This window comes from Hyalella azteca, unplaced genomic scaffold (assembly GCF_000764305.2).
Source record: "Hyalella azteca isolate HAZT.00-mixed unplaced genomic scaffold, Hazt_2.0.2 contig13406, whole genome shotgun sequence".
Taxonomy (NCBI): domain Eukaryota; kingdom Metazoa; phylum Arthropoda; class Malacostraca; order Amphipoda; family Hyalellidae; genus Hyalella; species Hyalella azteca.
The window spans coordinates 118613-138165 of NW_025943329.1; the positions used below are offsets into that span (position 1 = coordinate 118613).

Here is a 19553-nt window from a genome sequence, read left to right on the forward strand (position 1 = left end):
GCATTGACTGCAGAGTACACTGGAACACAGCAAGCCAGACCACCGAAACGCTACTAAAAGTTAATAGCACCGTAAGTCTTCAGTTCATAGCCGCTAGTGGCTTCAAGAAGGTTATGAGTCGGAGCATCGTGAGTAGGCTAGGCCGGAGTAGATGGGGCCTAGGCACAACTGACTGAGCGAGTATTAACTGAAGACCTGCGGCTCTATTATTTGAACCAGTTTATCACAGATTTATATTTTGATAGTGTGCGACTTTTTGTCTGTGCTTAGTGTGGTTATTTCACACTGAAGCTGAGCATTGACTCCAGTGCTTATTTAAGAATTAAATTTTCAGTTCAAGACTGCCCCCTCCCCGAGGTTTTTAATACAAAAATTAGAATTGATAGTCGCATAGTCCCTCAGTCCTCAGCATGACTGAGGGCAGTCCATTCCAAAATTTAGTGATATTTCATGAGATTTATTCCTGTACGCCGTGTATGGGGTTCATTTTCCTCTTAATAATGACTATCTCTGAAAAGTTTGTGAAATTTCAATCTTCAAGTACTTCTGGTAGAATAAAATCTAATCACACTATCTGACAGTTCATCTCGTTCGTCACTGATAAACTCCTTTGAAATTTTCTTTGAATTGCAGCACGGTCTTCGCACTCGAACATTCCCGACAGCTTGCAACCCTCGATGTTAGAGGAAACCGGGCTTGAGAGAGGCCCAAAATACCCTCGGGCCGAGATGTGGGTTGCCGCGGCGACACCAGCGCCCTCTGCGCCGTATAAAAGGGGACGCCCCCGAGGAAAGCGCTCAGTCACTTCAGGCCGGTCATATTGGCTGCAACGGATAGTGGTGTGTCCAATCGCCCAACACAAACTCAAAAATGGTAAGTTGCATTTTCTGCGGTAATAATTAGACGGTTAATTATTTGGATTATGAAAACGAGTTGTTCCAATTTCAGTGCAAGTGAAGTTTATAATTTAGGAGACAGAGAGTCGGTGAGAGCAAAAAGTTACTTGTCAGGAAGTGCTGGATGGTAGATTTTTCAGCAACTTACGATGGTAGAGAATTTTTACATGGTGAAAATGTAAAGAGTATTCAATGAATAAAATGAGTGGAAAAAACTACTGAAAATGTGAGACATGCCGTATTTTTCAAGATGGTGCTTGGATGAAGAAAAGAGAGTGCCATTAAGAAGAGAAGAGAGTGTCCATAAGAAGAGAAAAGAGTGCCATTAAGAAGAGAAGAGAGTGCCCATAAGAAGAGAAAAGAGTGCCTATAAGAAGAGAAGAGAGCGCCCATAAGAAGAGAAAAGAGAGTGCCATTAAGAAGAGAAGAGAGTGTCCATAAGAAGAGAAAAGAGTGCCATTAAGAAGAGAAGAGAGTGCCCATAAGAAGAGAAAAGAGTGCCTATAAGAAGAGAAGAGAGTGCCCATGAGAAGAGTAGAGAGTGCCCATAAGAAGAGAGTGCCCATAAGAAGAGAAGAGAGTGCCTACAAGAAGAGAAGAGAGTGCCCATAAGAAAAGAAGAGAGTGTCCATAAGAAGAGAGTGTTCTCGAGATGAGAAAAGAGTGCCCATAAGAAGAGAAGAGAGTGCCCATAAGAAAAGATGAGAGTGTCCATAAGAAGAGAGTGTTCTCGAGATGAGAAAAGAGTGCCCATAAGAAGAGCCGAGAAGGCTCATAAGAAGAGAAGCACCGAGAAAAACACGAGATTGCTGAGGCTCCAACAAAAGTTTGTAGTGATGAGAGAAATGGAAGAAATGCACTTCATTAAATCTCACGAAAATATTCAAATAAGGCTAAATTTAATTTAATTTAATTATGCACTTCTAAGTGAAACTCGATAAATGCCTGCAACGCCAGCAGCGCCTCGGAATGTGTTACTGGTCATAGTTAGTTGCACGTACAAAGTTCAAGCATTTCTAGAGGTCTAGAAATGCTGACCAATTCTTTCGACATGGAATCTAGGAGATGCGATGAAAATCTACGGAAATTAAGACGAACATTCAACTACCAAGCAAAATCAAGTGAATTAATATATTCATGTTTAAGCTTTAAAATAACCACGATATCAACCGAATGAATCATTCCATTGTTGCTCAATTTAGTGGGTAGATTTTGGTTCAACTATTATTGTCCTAAATTAAATAATTATTTTTTTTTCATGAGATAACTTCAATGTTCAATTGCATTTACTTTACGACTGATATCAACCAATGTAAGTTCGGTTTTTAAGTACACCTTTCAAGTACCATGCATTAAATCTCAGCGTTCTGTTCTGCAGTATTAATGAGATATTTTTTTATTTTGGCAGGCTGACCTCAGTGCTCGAGACGTCGAGAGTGAGTATAGAGGCACTAACTAAAAACACTAACTACTCACCCAAACACAAGTAGTTATTCTCACCCCATAATTTACACACTAACTACTCACCCAAACACAAGAAGTTATTCTCACCCCATAATTTTGAACCGATTGTGAGATTTTTGCTCAAATTCAAGAATTCTTTAGAGATTTGTGCATCAGAAAATGAGTTTTCAGTCATGATATATTACAGAAATTGTCATTAAACATAACAAATTTTCAGTTTGCCGTTGACCTCAGACTGACTTATGGGTGACAGAACAATATTGTTGACAGAACAACATTAGTGACAGAACAACATTAGTGACAGAACAATATTGGTAACAGAACAATATTGTTGATAGAACAGTATTGGTGATGGAACAATATTGGCGAAAGAACGATATCGGTAATTCTCTCTGCCATGACTTAATTTTAGATAAGCAAAACTTAAATATTAATGATGACATTAGTAGGAATCAAGGCTAAAATTTATAGGAACGAATGCTCGCTATGAACTACGAAAACAGAAAATTATTACACGTGTAACGCATATTAATTATCAAGGCTCACAATTATTTTATAGGACCAAGGCCCTCTTAGAACTACGCAACCAGAAAACAATTACCTGCGTAACTTACATCAAGAATCAAAGCTCACAATCACAAGCCTTGGTTCATGCCTAGAACCAAGTTCTATAAGCAGAGATCTTTCCTGTTGTTCGTAAACGCTCCAAGTTATCAGCTTCATTTCTACATGAAGTATAAGTATTGCATTACCCAAAAATAGGTATTGCATTAACCAACAATATGCATCGCATTACACTACAATATGCATCGCATTACACTACAATATGTAGTGCATTACACTACAATATGTAGTGCATTACACTACAATAGGTATCGCATTACACTACAATATGCATCGCAATACACTACAATATGCCTGTTGTATGCTACACTACAATATGTATAGCAGTACACTACAATAGGTAGCGTATTACACTACAATAGGTAGTGCATAACGCTGCAGTAGGTATCGCATTAGACAACAAGATCGAGGTATTGCTTAAATCGACAGTTCGCATCGCCTGGACTAAATATATTTCAAACAAAATTCTCACGCGAGTATTTCTAAGCCTTCACGCAAATTAAATCTTCTCATAAAGATTATTTCTTCTTCTAACTCACAGAACTAAATTCCAATCCAGTCTTGGCTCCAATCAAATCCTTCACTCAAGAAAGAAGCGATCGTAGTTGTAGTCTTGGTTATGTCACACATCATTGTAGTCTTGGTTATGTCACACATCATTGTAGTCTTGGTTATGTCACACATCATTGTAGTCTTGGTTATGTCACACATCATTGTAGTCTTGGTTATGTCACACATCATTGTAGTCTTGGTTATGTCACACATCATTGTAGTCTTGGTTATGTCACACATCATTGTAGTCTTGGTTTGTCGTGTTCGCAGCTGGCGAAACTTAAGCTTAAGCCAACTTGAGAAAGCTGCCACCGTTTCGTTGTGGCGCTGCTGTCGCGTGCCGTTCGTTATTTTTGGACTGAGCTGCTGTCTTAGTGCGCGGCTAAACTAGGGCAGACTGCGAGACAGGCTATAGGAACTGCAGCTGCTACTCAAATTACTCTTTGATTTTGTAATCATTTTTATAAGCTCGATCTTTGCGTACTTTTGGAAAGCATTTCAGAAGACGAAAACATATTCAGTTATGTTCAGATTCATCAGATCGAAATGGATATTACAACGTTTTTAATTGTTGCGCATGGTAGTTTTAAAGTAGATTATGAGAGAAAAATTGAGAAACAATACGTAAAATCCCAGATATGTTATATTATAATACATTATATTTATTATAATATAAAACATTATATTATATTATAAACATTTGTAAATGATATCGAACGACCCTGACCCATGCGGCTAAAGCCGTCTCCCTTATTTAAGTATTTAACTTCAAAACATTCAAGGGTCAAACAGAAAGGTTTAGATCCTTTGAAGGCTGAGCGGTTACGTTAGGAGCATTTAAAATCAAGTTGCTGCTCGGGTTCTAAAAGCGACGTCCAAATAACTGTACTGTCATCGTCCGAGATATTCACATAATGGTTATAGGTTATAACCATTTGGTATCACCTTGAATTTTTTTGCAGCTCACCAGTACGATTACATTATACAACTTCCAAATTGATAGCATGGTCCACTGTGTCTGTTGATTAAGTTTTACCTCTATTGATATGATACTTTTGGAAAGCATTTCAGAAGACGAAAACATATTCAGTTATGTTCAGATTCATCAGATCGAAATGGATATCACAACGTTTTTAATTGTTTCGTATGGTAGTTTTAAATTAAATTATTAGAGAAAATTTGAGGAACAATACGTAACATCTCTGAAATATTATATAATATTATAATATATTGCATCATATTATACTATAATACGTTATATATATTATAATATATTACATCATATTATATTATGAAAATCTGTTAAATAATATCGGACGACCCTGACCCATGAGGTAAAAGCCGTCTCTCTTATTTAAGTATTTAACTTCAAAACATTCAAGGGTCAAACAGAAAGGTTTAGATCCTTCGAAGGCTGAGCGATTACGTTCGGAGCATTCAAAATCAAGTTGCTCCACGGGTTCTATAAGCGATGTACAAATAAAACCCAATGCTTTCCGATTGTTTACATTTTGTATTTTTTGTAAAGAACTTGTAGCTTATCAACGTAGGAGTACTGTCATCGTCCGAGATATTCTCATTATGGTTAGAATATAACCATTTGGTAGCACCTTGAATTTATATTTCGCAGCTCGTCAGTACGATTACATTAAACAACTTCCAAATTAATGGCCTGGTCCACTGTGTCTGTTGATTAAGTTTTACCTCTATTGATGTGAATTAATTTTTCCAAGACATCGATTTCGTATAGCCATCACGGACACATCTCACGCGCACCCTTCAGACCAACACAACAATTTTCTACGTATATTTTCCAGCAAAGTCACAATATTTGTAACTAATTTCCGTATTTTTTTAACTAATTTCAGCAAAAACGACGTGAAAATAAAACAACATATATCATGTCGACAAAACAAGACATGATCATTATAAGAAATTTCTACAGCGAATATTTTGAAACCCTGAATCGATTTAATTAACCTTAATTAATAATACAATACTAACAATAAACTAAACAATAAACTAAAAACTACACCTGAAATAACGTAAATTACCAACAAAACAAAAAGCTCATATATTTTTCAGTATCGAATCACGAACAAATGCTGGGGAATAACGCCGACATTCAATATCGTCACATTGCCAAATTTTCAATACCTTGACAAATTTATGGATCACAAGAAATGAACTCGATAATTAATATCAAAAGTTGTTTAAAGTTTGCATTTACCGACAAAACACAGGCAATTTAATTAATTTCAGCGTTGAATCTCAAGCAAACGCACGGAAGTGATGAGATTCAATATCACCATATCGCGTTGACGCATTTTCTTTTATATGAACATAGCTGACACAAAATTAATGTTCTTATATACCCGAGAAAAAGGAAAAAGTTTTTTTTTTCAAAAAAATCATCAAATAACGAGCGAACAAATGAAAATAAAATAAATTTGGTATGGCACAATATGCACATAGCTGACTCAAAATTAATGTTCTTATGCAGAAAAGGAGAACATATTTTTTTTTAAATCACCAAAAAACGAGCGAACAAATGAAAATAAAGAAGAAGTTGGTATGGCACAAATGGCCTCGCGCCAACCAGGGAGCCTCCCGTCCTAAAATACTCGCCTCGGCCGTCGTCTGAGGACCTGCCAAGAATTCCATTGCAACTCAACAGTTGAGGCCAATTGTACTGGGCGAAACAACAGCAACACCTGAGTACTTGCAAGCGAAAACTGGGTCAGAGATGTCCTTATATCAGCGAGAACAGTATCGAAGGAAAGGAAAAACATGAAGCTTTGAATGTCAGATAATAATTAATTTAATCTGGCCTCGGGAACAGAATTCAATGAGAGGAACAACATGAAGCGATGTGTGTCAGAGATTACTCTCTGGCCTCATGAACGAAAGTTGATGCAAGTAACAACATGAAGCGTTAAGTGTCAGAGATTACTCTCTGGCCTCATGAACGAAAGTTAATGCGAGTAACAACGTAAAACGTTGAGTGTCAGAGATGACTTTCTAGCCTCGGGAATAAAAGTTACTGGGAAAAACAACACGAAACCTTCGAATAAAAAGAACATTTTAAATTCGTTTCTTACTACTGATTTACATCAGAGATTAAATTCATGGAATATGTTTTGAGATAAACATAACAACATTGGTAGGTGCAAGAAGGAGGATCCCAACCTATGTACCATTAATGTATAAATAATGTGGCAGAGCGCAGTTCAAGAGGCTTGGACAAACTCTTCTTGGAAGCTTTTTAGGCGTGAGCAATGCCAGCCGCGAGCAAACGGACAAGACAATGATGGGGATCAGATTGTCCTACTTTGTACTAACATTATCGACAAACAATTGTTGTTTAACAAACCTACGCTTACGTTTGTTTCTTGCCACATTCAAGAAAATTTAATGCTATTGGGCTCAGTGTTTTGAATTATCAGCGTACTCCTTGTACTGATTTGATATTCGATTATTATATTTTCAGTCGACAATTTTTGCTGTGAAATTTGTGACGCGATCCTTTCAATTTCAAAAGTCAATTTAAGCAAGAATGATATTATAAAAAAAATTTTTTCCCCTCATGAAATATTTTCATATTTCAGAGGTGAAATTCGCCTTCTCCATCTACGACTTCGAAGGCAACGACACCATGGATGCCTTCTACATGGGCGAGTGCCTTCGCGCCCTCAACCTCAACCCCACCCTGGCGGTGCTCGAGAAGGTTGGTATCCTAGCTACAAGCACATCCTCATCTCCCTTGGTGAGTGTCCGCAGGATGATGTACGCCGAGCTCGAGCACATCCTCATCTCCCTTGGTGAGTGTCCGCAGGATGATATACGCCGAGCTCGAGCACATCTTCATCTCCTAATTTGGTTGAGGTAGGTTATTTGGTTAGGTTAGGTTCGCTGTTATCTATTCCGTTGCGGGCTTCTGGCAAATGAGTGGGTCATTGTCTAATAACTAAGCATTTTAGCCTTAATACGAGCAAAGAGCATACATTGTATTACATTCGCCTGGTAGACTTGTCAAAAAAACTAGGCTGAGGGCTGAGAACGTGCGCATTTAAACTGCTCTAGCTACTCTTACGTTCACGTTAAACTCTTACTCTTTATTCTGAAGATTTGGATTACTCAAGGTTACTCATGCTGCCCTGAAATAAGATATGCCAATGAAGTCTCATGTTTTAATAATAAGAGTTATCAAAATAAAGTCGCAGGAGGAAGTAACTGGAAGTAGCAAGTTAAAGAATAATTTCAGGTCAAACTAAAGTTAGTTCTTGTTTTTGTCTTGATTGCATGACGTCACGGGTGAAGCTAAAATAGAAGACAAAATAATAAAATATCGTGGTCAAGTTATGTAGCTGAATCAGAGGTTTATCGGAGTATTATGTCGTATTTTTTCAAGAGTGATTATTTCTAGACTGAAAACGCGTTCACTCAAATCAGATTAAAAATCTGTGGCGTGCATTTTGAATGTTAACATACGGCAGTCTATTTACACTTTCTAGAAGCATCTCTTTTTCATTAAAATGCAATTTTTCACCATTTGAGTACCTGATAATGTAACTTCTTTTTCATTTCTGGCTCGTCATATTTTTCATTGACAAACTGGGGATTATCATGATTCACGCAACATTTCTAAATTACTTAAACTTATGGTCTTTGTTTTTAATTATGTTCCATTTGCGTTGCATTGATCATTAATCCTTATGTCAGTGATTCACAGAGAAAGATTGTTTTAACCAAACCCTGAGTCTCCTTTGATCATATTTATTTACTAATGTACTCGTTAATTTTTGGACAAACTTTAGCGAAAATAGCGTGTCTAACCGAACATTTATGCTTTTCTATGACCTTATACGAATATATGTAGGTACTTAGGATTCCATCAGACCCGCTAAAATACTACACGAATAAGCACCATCACTATTGATACTTACTTAATACTAAATTAATTATAATTAAGTAATTAATTATATTAATACATTGCAGGTGAGCGCCTGGAGAAGGAGGAACTTCTGCCCGTCCTGACCGAGTGCTGCCCTCCCGAGGACGACGAAGGCTTCATCCCATATGAACGTGAGTTGAAGCTATAGTTATACTATATATACTGTATCTCTATATAGTATATACAGATATAGTATATCTCTTGTTCCCCTCATGATAAGTTGTGCCTATAGGCACAACTTATCAATAGGGGGACAAGAGAGAGAGTCCTACATTCTCGTGAGTTGGGGCTGCGCACAACTAATCACAAGAGGGGGCAAAATAGAATAGTCTTATTGAATTAATTTCACAACTAAATTTTTCACCAAACCGTTATAACTTGTGAAGAATTTTCTACGGTGCCATTATTTTTCGCTTCATTTCTTACTAAGAAGTGACAGCACAGTTCGTCCATTTTTAAGGACATGCCCACCCACAGTTGTGAGGCCCGGTGCTGTCATTACATCTTTTTCAGTTTCACAGCACAGTTAGGCTTTCACAGTTCCGATGCCGGTGCATAAGTCAGCGCGGCTCTGAACCGGCGCCGAGTCTTGCTCAGAATTTAAATTTGCTCTCAAAAGGCCATTTTGAAGCAACATTGTCGGAGCTTTTTTTTATCTATATCGCATTTTTCAAACGTCGTAAACACGGGATTTTTATGGCAGTAGAATTTTAATCCTTTGCCTTGAAACATCACAATTGTCGTTTTTCGCGAACTTTCTGTTGTTCAAACATCAGAAATGAGATATCTTGGAAAAAAGAAGCAAGTAAACAATGACACGGCCAAATTAAGGAGGATTCTTAAAATAATTTAGCTTAATTTGGAAAATGTCCTTTTCTTTGAGACATTTATTAGAACAAATTGTCAACTACTATTATTATATGTAATGTCGTTAACGCATCACACATTGCGCAAATATTTTGAAACATTATGAAACTTGTCTCACAAGACTTGGCAACTTCAACGTCCATAATTTTCGGAAGGTCTGAATAAATAAAACAAAATAGAATTATAGCACTTATTTAATTAGATTTGTTATCAGATCCAACAATTTGCGAGATGATTTGTGAAAGATTAGATTTTGAAAATACGACTGTTAAATAAACCAGCTGAACCAAGATAATTGTCATGGTGAAATTTGTAATTAGAAATGACCTTAAATTTTCTTGTGCTCCATTTCCGAATTTTACAATATACGATAATAGCAATACCATTACACCATGAATTTATTTGTGCTTCGCTGCGCTATTATATATGGTGCGCTCATAGCTACAATATAGTTTTATGTGTGAAATGCTAAACACTGCCTCACTCATCTGCCATTCCGTGATCGAGTTTGCTAATTCTGGTATTTTTACAAACTTCTACTCAAGCAACGAACGATTCGTAATTTTATACTGAATACTTTTCATGAACTATATTTTCCTCAAAACATATACTTTTTTTATTGAATAAGTTCGAAGATAACATTTTGAAATTAATTTTTATGGTTTTGTATGTCGTTTGCTCTATTTCATGAACAAATCAAATGAATGAGTATAATCAGTAAAATCTAGCATAAAGCAAGATTTTAACATTTCAAGTCTTGATTTGGATTTCAAAATATAGTTTGCAGTATTCTTGCGTCTATTTCGAATCACGCGAATTTAGTTTCTTTCGGATGAACACCGTCCCAGATACACCCGAATGAACGGTGTCCCAGGTAGACACGGATGAACGGTGTCCCAGGTAGACACGGATGAACGGTGTCCCAGGTAGACACGGATGAACGCGGTGTCCCAGGTAGACACGGATGAACGGTGTCCCAGATACACCCGGATGAACGGTGTCCCAGATACACCCGGATGAACGGTGTCCCAGGTAGACACGGATGAACGCGGTGTCCCAGGTAGACACGGATGAACGCGGTGTCCAAGGTAGACACGCAAATAAAATAATGAAGTCATTGCATATAAACAAAGTTCGGTAATTCAAGCTATTCAAAACTGTTGCAAAAAAATATAAAACTGCGCGCCGTTTAGTTTTAAATTTAATATACATTAATTTATTTAGTTCACTCGTGTAAATCTCAGCAAATCACCAAACGCGCTTATCGATTTACACACATCGTCTGCTGCACCAAGAGACACCGAACAGCTTCCTGCACACATCGCTTGCTTCATGCGGCTGCCGAGACATTTTGCTACACTTCTCAAGAATTGCAATTCCACGAGTAACATTCGTGAGGAGAATGTGGATAAAAAACTTACCTAACACCACTCACAATCAAATTATTAACGAATTTAAACGCTCTAATTTTTGCATGTATTTAGTTGTAAATAGCCTGCATCCATCTCTCTAAGTTTATGTACCAATTTACATAGAAGAAATCTTTGCCAGGTGGCACTTTTAAAAATGTTACCCAAGACCCGCTCAATACATTGCTTTACACTGGCGCCCCCGCAAGTACTCAGCCAACTTCCAGTCTCACACGAGCTACGTGGCCACAAGCGCACAATCACCACAAGCCTCAAAGTGAACCTTTAACTTACTATTTCTTGTACGATTCCTTCACAGCTTTCCTGAAGAAGCTCTGCGATGGCGTCAGACCCTAGATTGCGTCGCCTCATCGTGAGTAAGCAAGACGAGTCATGGGCAACTCACCAGCGTTGTCACTCCGCGTCCCGGTTACGATGTTATAGTTTCGAGTCCCATGCTTTTAGTTGCAGCTTTCAAATAGCGCATAGCATTTTGTAGCATCGTTGTGATTCACGAATTCTTACGTATTTATTTACGCCCCCAGCTCGTCCCCTGCCCATATTTCAGTTATCCCGGGAGCCCCGTTTCTTTATTCAGAAAATCCCTCCTCTATAGTTGGATTATCACTGCGCCCCTGACGTACATATCTTTTACGTTTTATCTGCCACAAGGCAGTTCAGGTCCGAGTAATTTTAAATTTTAAACGGTCCAAGTGCAAACGGCGCGTTTTTTCATCGATTTATCATATGTCCCTGAGTCCACAAACGCTTCAATTCCCAACATTTTTATGGAGCCCATTTTGAATGATTGACTGGGATGGAAGTATTTGCTTGAAATTCTTCACAAATATCAAAAACATTTATCTTTTTTTAGCTTGCAATGGTAATTAGGAAACATCGCATCGATATTTACGATACATATTAAGACTACAAAGCTCATAATTCGGTTGCAAGACTCAAAGGTACCGATTCTTAAAGGTGCCGAGACTCGAAAGTGCCTTTCCATATATTCTTCCTGAAAATGCTCTCACCTCCATCACATTCAATCTTTGGGCTTTTCTTCCCGGTTATTTTATTGATTGTTCATCAATGCGGTGGTTTTGATGGACGATCAGCTGGCTCAGCTTAGCTCAAGCTCACGATGCCATCTACAGAACCTTCTCTTTGATCATATCGTCGCGCTGTCAAATTGAATGCACTCATAAAACTAATCGGGTTGCATTAAATAAGTTCTTTAGATATATTTTTTGTCTGATTCAAAACCTAGCTAAAGAATAAAAAATTACTATGCTTTTAAACAAATAATTTACAAATTCGTTTCGAGTTAGTCAAATTTTTCTTTTGTAAGTTTATATTCATGCTATAAATTTTAATTTAAAGTCCAATCAGAAAGTGAGCCACGCGTCTCATACCTTTAAATAGTGGCAGAACATTCTAAACAGTGACTAAATTCATAATAAAATAGTTAATTGTCTCATTGTGTTAGGCGTGCCATTTGTGCTATATTTATATTTATATAAAATAAGAGATAAACTCCAAATTGTCTTTAACAAAGTGTTTCCTTCCTTCTTGCCTTGCAGCGTTCGTTAAGAAGATTTGCGAAGGAGTCAAACCCTGAACAATTATTGATCGTAAGTAGTTTGCTCGCGATGAAAATCTCCACGGAGTGACAATCCAAGTTTCATTATACTTCCCTTTATTTCATCTTGTTTCGACTTCGATTTACCCTCTACGTTTTTTGGACTGCAACAGCTCCATGGATTTAACCGCCAGTATTTAGTTCATGATTTATTTTCCGCCCTCGAGTGAACATTAATATGTTAAGCGTGACCTATTTATAATTTACGGATTTTTTACCCATTTTCTAGTGTACTAAGCAATACTTTAAACTCTCTATGAGGTGCTTGCGCTGATAGCCGCGCTTGTGGTCGATCTTCTGGTATGTAATGAAGCGTCATGCCAGTACCATTATCCCCAATTGTTTGATCGAGGAGTCAGAGAGTATGTTTTATTGTTGCTGGAACGAAGCTCGCGTATTTCAACATCGTCGGAAGCTTACTATCATGAAAAAATCCTAATGAACGCCTCCGGAACAAGGTTTTAACTCCTCCGATCCCCTAGTAGTGAGCAAGACGCAACTTTGTCTCAAGCGTATCCGTGTGTGCTTCCTGTAATTCCCCCTGCAGATCATTATCCTGGTTTCACGGTTATCCTCGGTTTTTATGTCGTTATTCTAAATTAGGCATGACTTTACAAGTGGAAATTTGATTTTTTAATTTGTTGATGTGTGTAGCTTGAAGAATTTTATTCCTCTCTTCCCCGACCTTCAATTTGATTTTTCGATTCTGAAAAGAACTGATTTCAAATTATAAGAACTCTCTAATAACACTGACATAAATACATTTTTTTAACAATAATTCCCATGATGAACGCGGAAAATGATATCGAATCATAAGGGATTCTTCCTGCTCGCGTCATCACCTTCAATGCACTCTCCGCTTGTCATCCCTCTAATATCAAAACGACTTTTATTCCCTGTAGAATAACTATGATTGTAGAACAGCTTTCAGGAGCTGCTGGGACTACAGGACAAATGTTTCTCCTCCTCACGGCAAATGAACACCGAAGCTTGTGGCATGGGTCCTGGATATTTCTCGGTGTACTTCAATTTATTGCGCAAGCTAATTTTTCTGTGGTGCCAATTAATGATTTAGCAAGTTTCTGTGCATAAAAGTTTCTATATACAAAAGGTTGCGAGCATCAAAATTAAGTACCTTCTTATATTTTGAGTTACTCATGTAAGACGAGCGAACTTGCAGAATGCTATTTATCGTGCTTTAGGCGTTCAGTTCTGCCTCAAGACGGACTGCTGAAATTCAAATAGTATAACTCCAGCGTGGCACTCGGAAAACCTGTCGAAGCTCATTGCTATTTTCTTGAGCTACATCGCGAATGCAATTATTTTCATTGATTGTTTTTTCCCTCAAGAGATTGAACAATATTTGAGTGGAATAATTTATTAATTATTATTTATTATTTCTATTTATTATTATTTATTAATCTTGAATTCCCAAGGTTTTCAACACCTCGCGCATTCTTAATTATGTGCGAGGTAATCTAATAATAATTATTATTAATTATAATAATAATTTTGCTGTTGTAGCATATGTTTCACATCCACGTTTTTTCTACTTGCAGCTTTTGTCAAGAAAATCACAACGATGAAGTAAGGACAACATCCCTCGTCATAAGTTTAAGGAAAACATCGGATATTACCAGCACAGTCTCGCCACCATCTCAACTACTCAAGAATCGATGGACTACTACACCGTCCATCTTCTGGCTTATCATCATCGGTTCCTTTTCTGATAATTCGAAAAATAAAATACATTCATGTTTCATTCCAGTCCGATTAGAGTAGCTGAACTCACCATCAAAGAAGATAGCTGAAGCAGAGAGTGAGAATCCGACAATGTAACATCTTTCATTATTAGGACATCAGAATTATCAATATTATGTATCGCATATCCATCAGTAGCGATCGACATAAATTGCTGAATGATCAAGATCTTCACAAGTGAGTCCCATCATTAAACGTAGTCGCCTCGTTTGTATTGAGTTTTGTGAATCATTTGCAGTGTCTTCGTCTAATTATCATCTCTGTGGTCATGTCATGTTGAACTTTTTCTTTGCTTGAAAGTGATTGTCGTTGGACGTTCCTGCAGCTTGTGCGCTATTGTCTTCGTATTCGTCAAAGTTTGCTGTCGTTGTTTGTACCGGGTTCTTTTGGGGTCATTTTATCTATTTTTATCTAAGACTTTAGCCGTGGATCGACAATTTATAGAAAAATGAAAGAAACAGATATACCGAAACAATTTTCAGGTAAATGAGTTCAGTCAAGGAAAGTTGCAGGCCTGGAGTGACCGCATATGAGGACAGGAACATTAGCCTCATGATCGTGACTATAACGCTTGCCGCGCTCAACACCACTCAGACGTAACCGCGTCTGGTGCGCGGCAGGCGGGGGTGTCCAATCGCGGACAGCTCAAATCTGGACGAGAGGTTTTCTGGAGCTGTTCTCATGCAACCTGTTGGCAAGTGAGCAGGTTCGTCGAGGTCGGGTGCGTAAGCTGACGTCGGCAAGGCTGCTCGATGTCAGTGATGCTCACTTCCCTCTTCGAACTGCGGCCGCGAAGTGTTAGATATTTCAGCGAGTCAGTCAAGCCGGCCACGTTTCAAAGTCAGTCAGTCCGCTTATAACATCTCTTGATTGACTTAGTCAACATCTTCTGAAATATCATGCACTCGCGTCGCTGCTCCTGACCATAGCAAATAAAAGTCCTAATAAAGCGGAAACAAAATCGTTTTTTAATTTAATATCCTAGCAACATTCAACCACTCATTTTGGAAATCTATTTTAAAAACGATGGGTGTTTTTAAGCTTTGATGTCTGAATTTGAATTTTATTATCGATAGAAGAAGAAATTGAAGTTTTCTCATTGAGATGGACGGAAATAAGGTATCAGAAATTTAAAAAAAAATAAACAAGATTTGAAAGTTTCTAACCTGATGTTGTTGGACCCGCTTCTTTTAATGTCTCAGAATTGTTCTTCGAAGAAACACGAAGAATTTTAAAGATTTATTCACGCTGTCTTTTATAATTTGTGGATACTCGGCTTCACAATACTGTGACCGGAAGGAAAACAATTAAACTAAACTTGAGAAAATAATGCAAACATTTCTTAATGTCCGACTTCGCATAACTCATAAAGTCTCATAGAAGTTAATTTTACTAAGCAAACTCGCTCAAATTCCGAGTGTGACTCATTTCGGGACCAATGTGGGTAACTGGCTACCGTCGGGAGTTTATCTTCCGGTGACCTCATGAGTCTCTGAGAGCGCGCTCCCAGTTAATAATAATAACGGTTTCAGCGTTTATTAGGCCGTAGGCCTGTCGCCAATTCTGAACATCGCAGAACATTCACAGCATTTAGCGGTCTCGAACTCGCAACTCACTGCTACAATTCTGCTGTGCTTAATCGCCCGGCCTCCTTGCCGATTCTGACCAGAAACTGGCGCACAGCGCTGGGATCGAACCCGCGCCTCTCTGCGCCAATCNTCGCACAGCTTGTTACACTGTTTCGGTATTTAGCTCCCAGAACTGCAAGACAAGTCGTGAGCCTGAAAAACCTTGCCCCCACCCGGCACTATTGAGGCTCCAACCACATGAGCACTGCGGTAGCACTGACGAATATGTTAGAAATATTGTTGCTTTTTAGTGATTCATATAATAAAGAAGATGGAATATTTTTCAACATAATTAGTTCTGTTAATTGAATAACCAATCATCGCAATGTAGATCGGGAAATCTATGAAATCGTGGTATAAGACTCAAAATAACAGTTGAGCAATCGATTTCTTGTTTGGTTCACTTCACGCAGCAAATTTGAGAGTTATTTAACATATTTCGCAATATTTCGCAATATTTCGCAATTCCCAACGAGAGGTTGAAGTGGCTTTGTACACAGTTTCTTTCTTACAGTCCAATTCAATAGAAAAAACTTTAGGAATCTCTGTAACATTATAATTGTAACACTGTGTGCTGCGCAGGCTCCATACATTAATCATATATGGTGCGCATACTATATACACTAAACAGTGCAAGGTGCTCCCATCCCTAGAGCAAAAACTTTGGGCCTTCAGTAATAAGCTTTCTAGCTTAGCCATCGAGCAAGCCACGTTACCATGAAGAGGCATAACAAATGGTTTTGAGATGTTTTTTTAATATAAGAGAACGGAGCACCACAATACAATCTGAAAATAAATTTGGGCAGTGATCTACTATCATCTCTTGCTATTTGGTTCTTGGCAAACTACGAGGGTAGTTTGTTTACGACTCGGTTACTACAAGAGGTTTCACTAACATGTGGATAAATATTCTGTTCCTTAAAGTGTTGCATTTGAAATGCAACACAAAAAAATTGCTTACCTTGCGACAAAAATTCTGAAAATCTCGCATATGACGATGCCTAATAATAAATTAGTTAACCTCTTAAACAATCATTTTCTGCGGTTGGACGTGTAGAGAATTTTATTCGGGAATACTAAGTAAAATGAACGAGTTCAGTTTGGAATCGATTGCATAATGTTGCTCGGCAGAATGGCTACGTTTCGTTGCTAAGATTTCCTGTTTTTGTTTCAATTTTATACTCTAAAGAAACTACAAAATGATTTATGATTAACACTTGTGGTTATGAGTGTTAAACAGCTAGCACCACAGTGCTGTTGAATAGACAGTCAGGGTATTATTTCAAATTAAAATGTGTGGACTGTATGGTTGCATACATTTTAAAGTTTAAAAAAAAACTCTGAGAAATATGAAAATGACTGAGGTAAATTTTACAACATTTTATTCCTTCTTGTAAGAAGGAATAATTATAACACTTCATACTCATCTTCGTCTTAATCTAACTAATAACTAATATTCAATGCGGGAAAACACTTTTTACGTCCCAATAATTCGCAGCATCGTTTCCTATTACAAACGTTCCAACAAATTCTTTCTTTATCCATGACCTGTCATATGCGATGGTAAAGGCACAGCAGAAGAGGTACACAATAAGCACACGGCAGCACACTTGTTGCTGTGAAATATTTTGGATTTGGTTGTGACGTGCAGGTGAATCTCGAGAACAAATTACTACTTCTCGTTATATTCCTTTATTCGAGACGATACTAAAAACTTCATACCAATCACCCATAAATATCGAGACAATTTTCAACTTTTATTTTAAATACGGGACGGCACTGGGACCAAACATTCCTGGTAAATTAGAGGTAAAATAGGGGGTAAATACCGGGTAAGTTAGGGGTGAATTAGGGGAAAATTCTCTCAATTGATGAGAAGTGGACGCAACGAGACAGTACAGTTAATTCCTTATGTTAGAGATTAAAAATAATTATTTTAGACAGAATTGGTCAGCTTCATTATTATTTGATGCAATAATGTGGCATGGCGTCAGAATTGGTCAGCTTCATTATTATTTGATGCAATAATGTGACATGGCGTCAGAATTGGTCAGCCTCATTATTATTTTGAGTCATAAGATTTGCATTCAATTTAGTTCTCATGAAAATTTCTTGCTTGTTTTATATGAATATGAATTGTTTAATATAAATATGCGTCCTAATTGAAAGAATGATCTCTAGACAGACTCGTGCCAGGGCGTTGTGTAGTCGCGCGCCACTGCAGTTCAAGGAAACGCTCACTTGGCTACAGAGGAAGCACCTGCCTATAACTCTCCGCCCTCTCAGTTCCCTCGGCAAGATCGGTGTTCGGCCGCGAGCAACTTGAGCTCCGCTGACGGACTGCGACTAAACCACTAACTCTAAGCCAGTAAATCCAGCCATTCAGGAAATTGCTGGCCAAGAAAAGCTAGACGACATCTGAAAATTATTGTATACAGGAAATACTTTATAGGGATGCAACTACGAATGAATTTATGGTACTGATAAAAATCTTACAGGAAAAGTAAGGGGTCTGTGTTATAACTAGAATATTGTCAGTCGTGTAGAAAAGGAGACAACAATGCATGGCATTATATATTTTTACTCTCCCGCATGGAGTACTCTTCATGCATCATTTCGAGAAACTAATCAACTATTATATTTTAAACATAACATTTTATCGGACTATCTAATCTCAATTGTTGGAATTAAATTCTGAGGGAAGCAAGAAGCGGCAAATTATTTGCGACACTTTCCTTCAAATTAGTTTCAAAATTGTGATTCTGTCCGCATTTAGTTACGTTTGTCCTAGTGTTCCCTGCTGATTATAGTGTTCCCTGTTGCTTATAATATTCCTGTTGCTTATAGTGTTCCCGGCTGTTTATAGTGTTCCCTGCTGTAAATAGTGTTCCCTGTTGCTCATAGTGTTCTCTGTTGTTTATAGTGTTCCCTGCTGTTTATAGTGTTCCCTGTTGTAAATAGTGTTCCCTGTTTCTCATAGTGTTCTCTGTTGTTTATAGTGTTCCCTGCTGTTTAAAGTGTTCCCTGCTGTTTATAATGTTCCTGTTGCTTATAGTGTTCCCTGCTGTTTATAGTGTTCCCTGTTGTTTATAGTGTTCCTATTGCTTATAGTGTTCCCTGCTGTTTATGGTGCTCCCTGCTGTTTAAAGTGTTCCCTACCGTTTATAGTGTGCCCTAGTAGTGTTAAATGACTACCGTATGACTACTATAGTGTGCCCTGTTAAATAGTGTCATACGGTTTGAATGCTGTTGGATGTTCCTACGTTTATGCCTCAATTAAGGTTCTCCTGAACGCAATGATTCCTAATACGCTGTATTATTGATAAATTTGATGAGTAGTTTCATCTCTTCTCGGTACATTCCCATTGAAGCATGCGATTTGTCCTGGGGTTTCAGGAGGGAGGCCTATTACCCCAGGGGTGTCCCTTATTACCCCAGGGGGTGTCCCTTATTACCCCAGGGGGTGTCCCTTATTACCCCGGAAGGGTTGCCTACACCTGTTATTCTTCGAATAAAGACATTATTTGCCTTGGAATAAGTTCCCTTCATTTCCTGCACTTTACCGCCGCAGCAAACGTTGGCTAACGTTTATCCCGCAGCTCACTACCAAACTCAGCCAAACGCTGAATGGCCGCCGCATGTCTTAGCGTTGGCAGGGATGTCCTAGCGTTGGCAGGGATTTTCTAGCGTTGGCAGGGTTGTCCTAGCGTTGGCAAGGTTGTCCTATCGTTGGCAGGGTTGTCCTAGCGTTGGCAAGGT

The 19553-nt window shown here is 38.1% G+C and overlaps 1 protein-coding gene across 3 annotated transcripts; it reads left to right on the forward strand.

Annotated features, from left to right (window-relative positions):
• Positions 1-790: 790 nt before the first annotated feature.
• Positions 791-15129, forward strand: LOC108670076 (myosin light chain 1). 3 transcript variants are annotated; one of them, XM_018157529.2, is made up of 6 exons: positions 791-873; positions 2305-2332; positions 7145-7357; positions 8535-8621; positions 12347-12397; positions 13965-15129. In XM_018157529.2, exons 1-5 carry the CDS (start codon positions 871-873, stop codon positions 12382-12384), a joined length of 369 nt encoding a protein of 122 aa, XP_018013018.1. In that variant the 5' UTR covers positions 791-870; the 3' UTR covers positions 12385-12397; positions 13965-15129. The 3 variants fall into 3 exon arrangements, with proteins under 3 accessions (XP_018013018.1, XP_047739611.1, XP_047739612.1); XM_047883655.1 differs by lacking the exon at positions 13965-15129 and adding an exon at positions 11086-11139; XM_047883656.1 differs by lacking the exon at positions 12347-12397.
• Positions 15130-19553: the final 4424 nt, after the last annotated feature.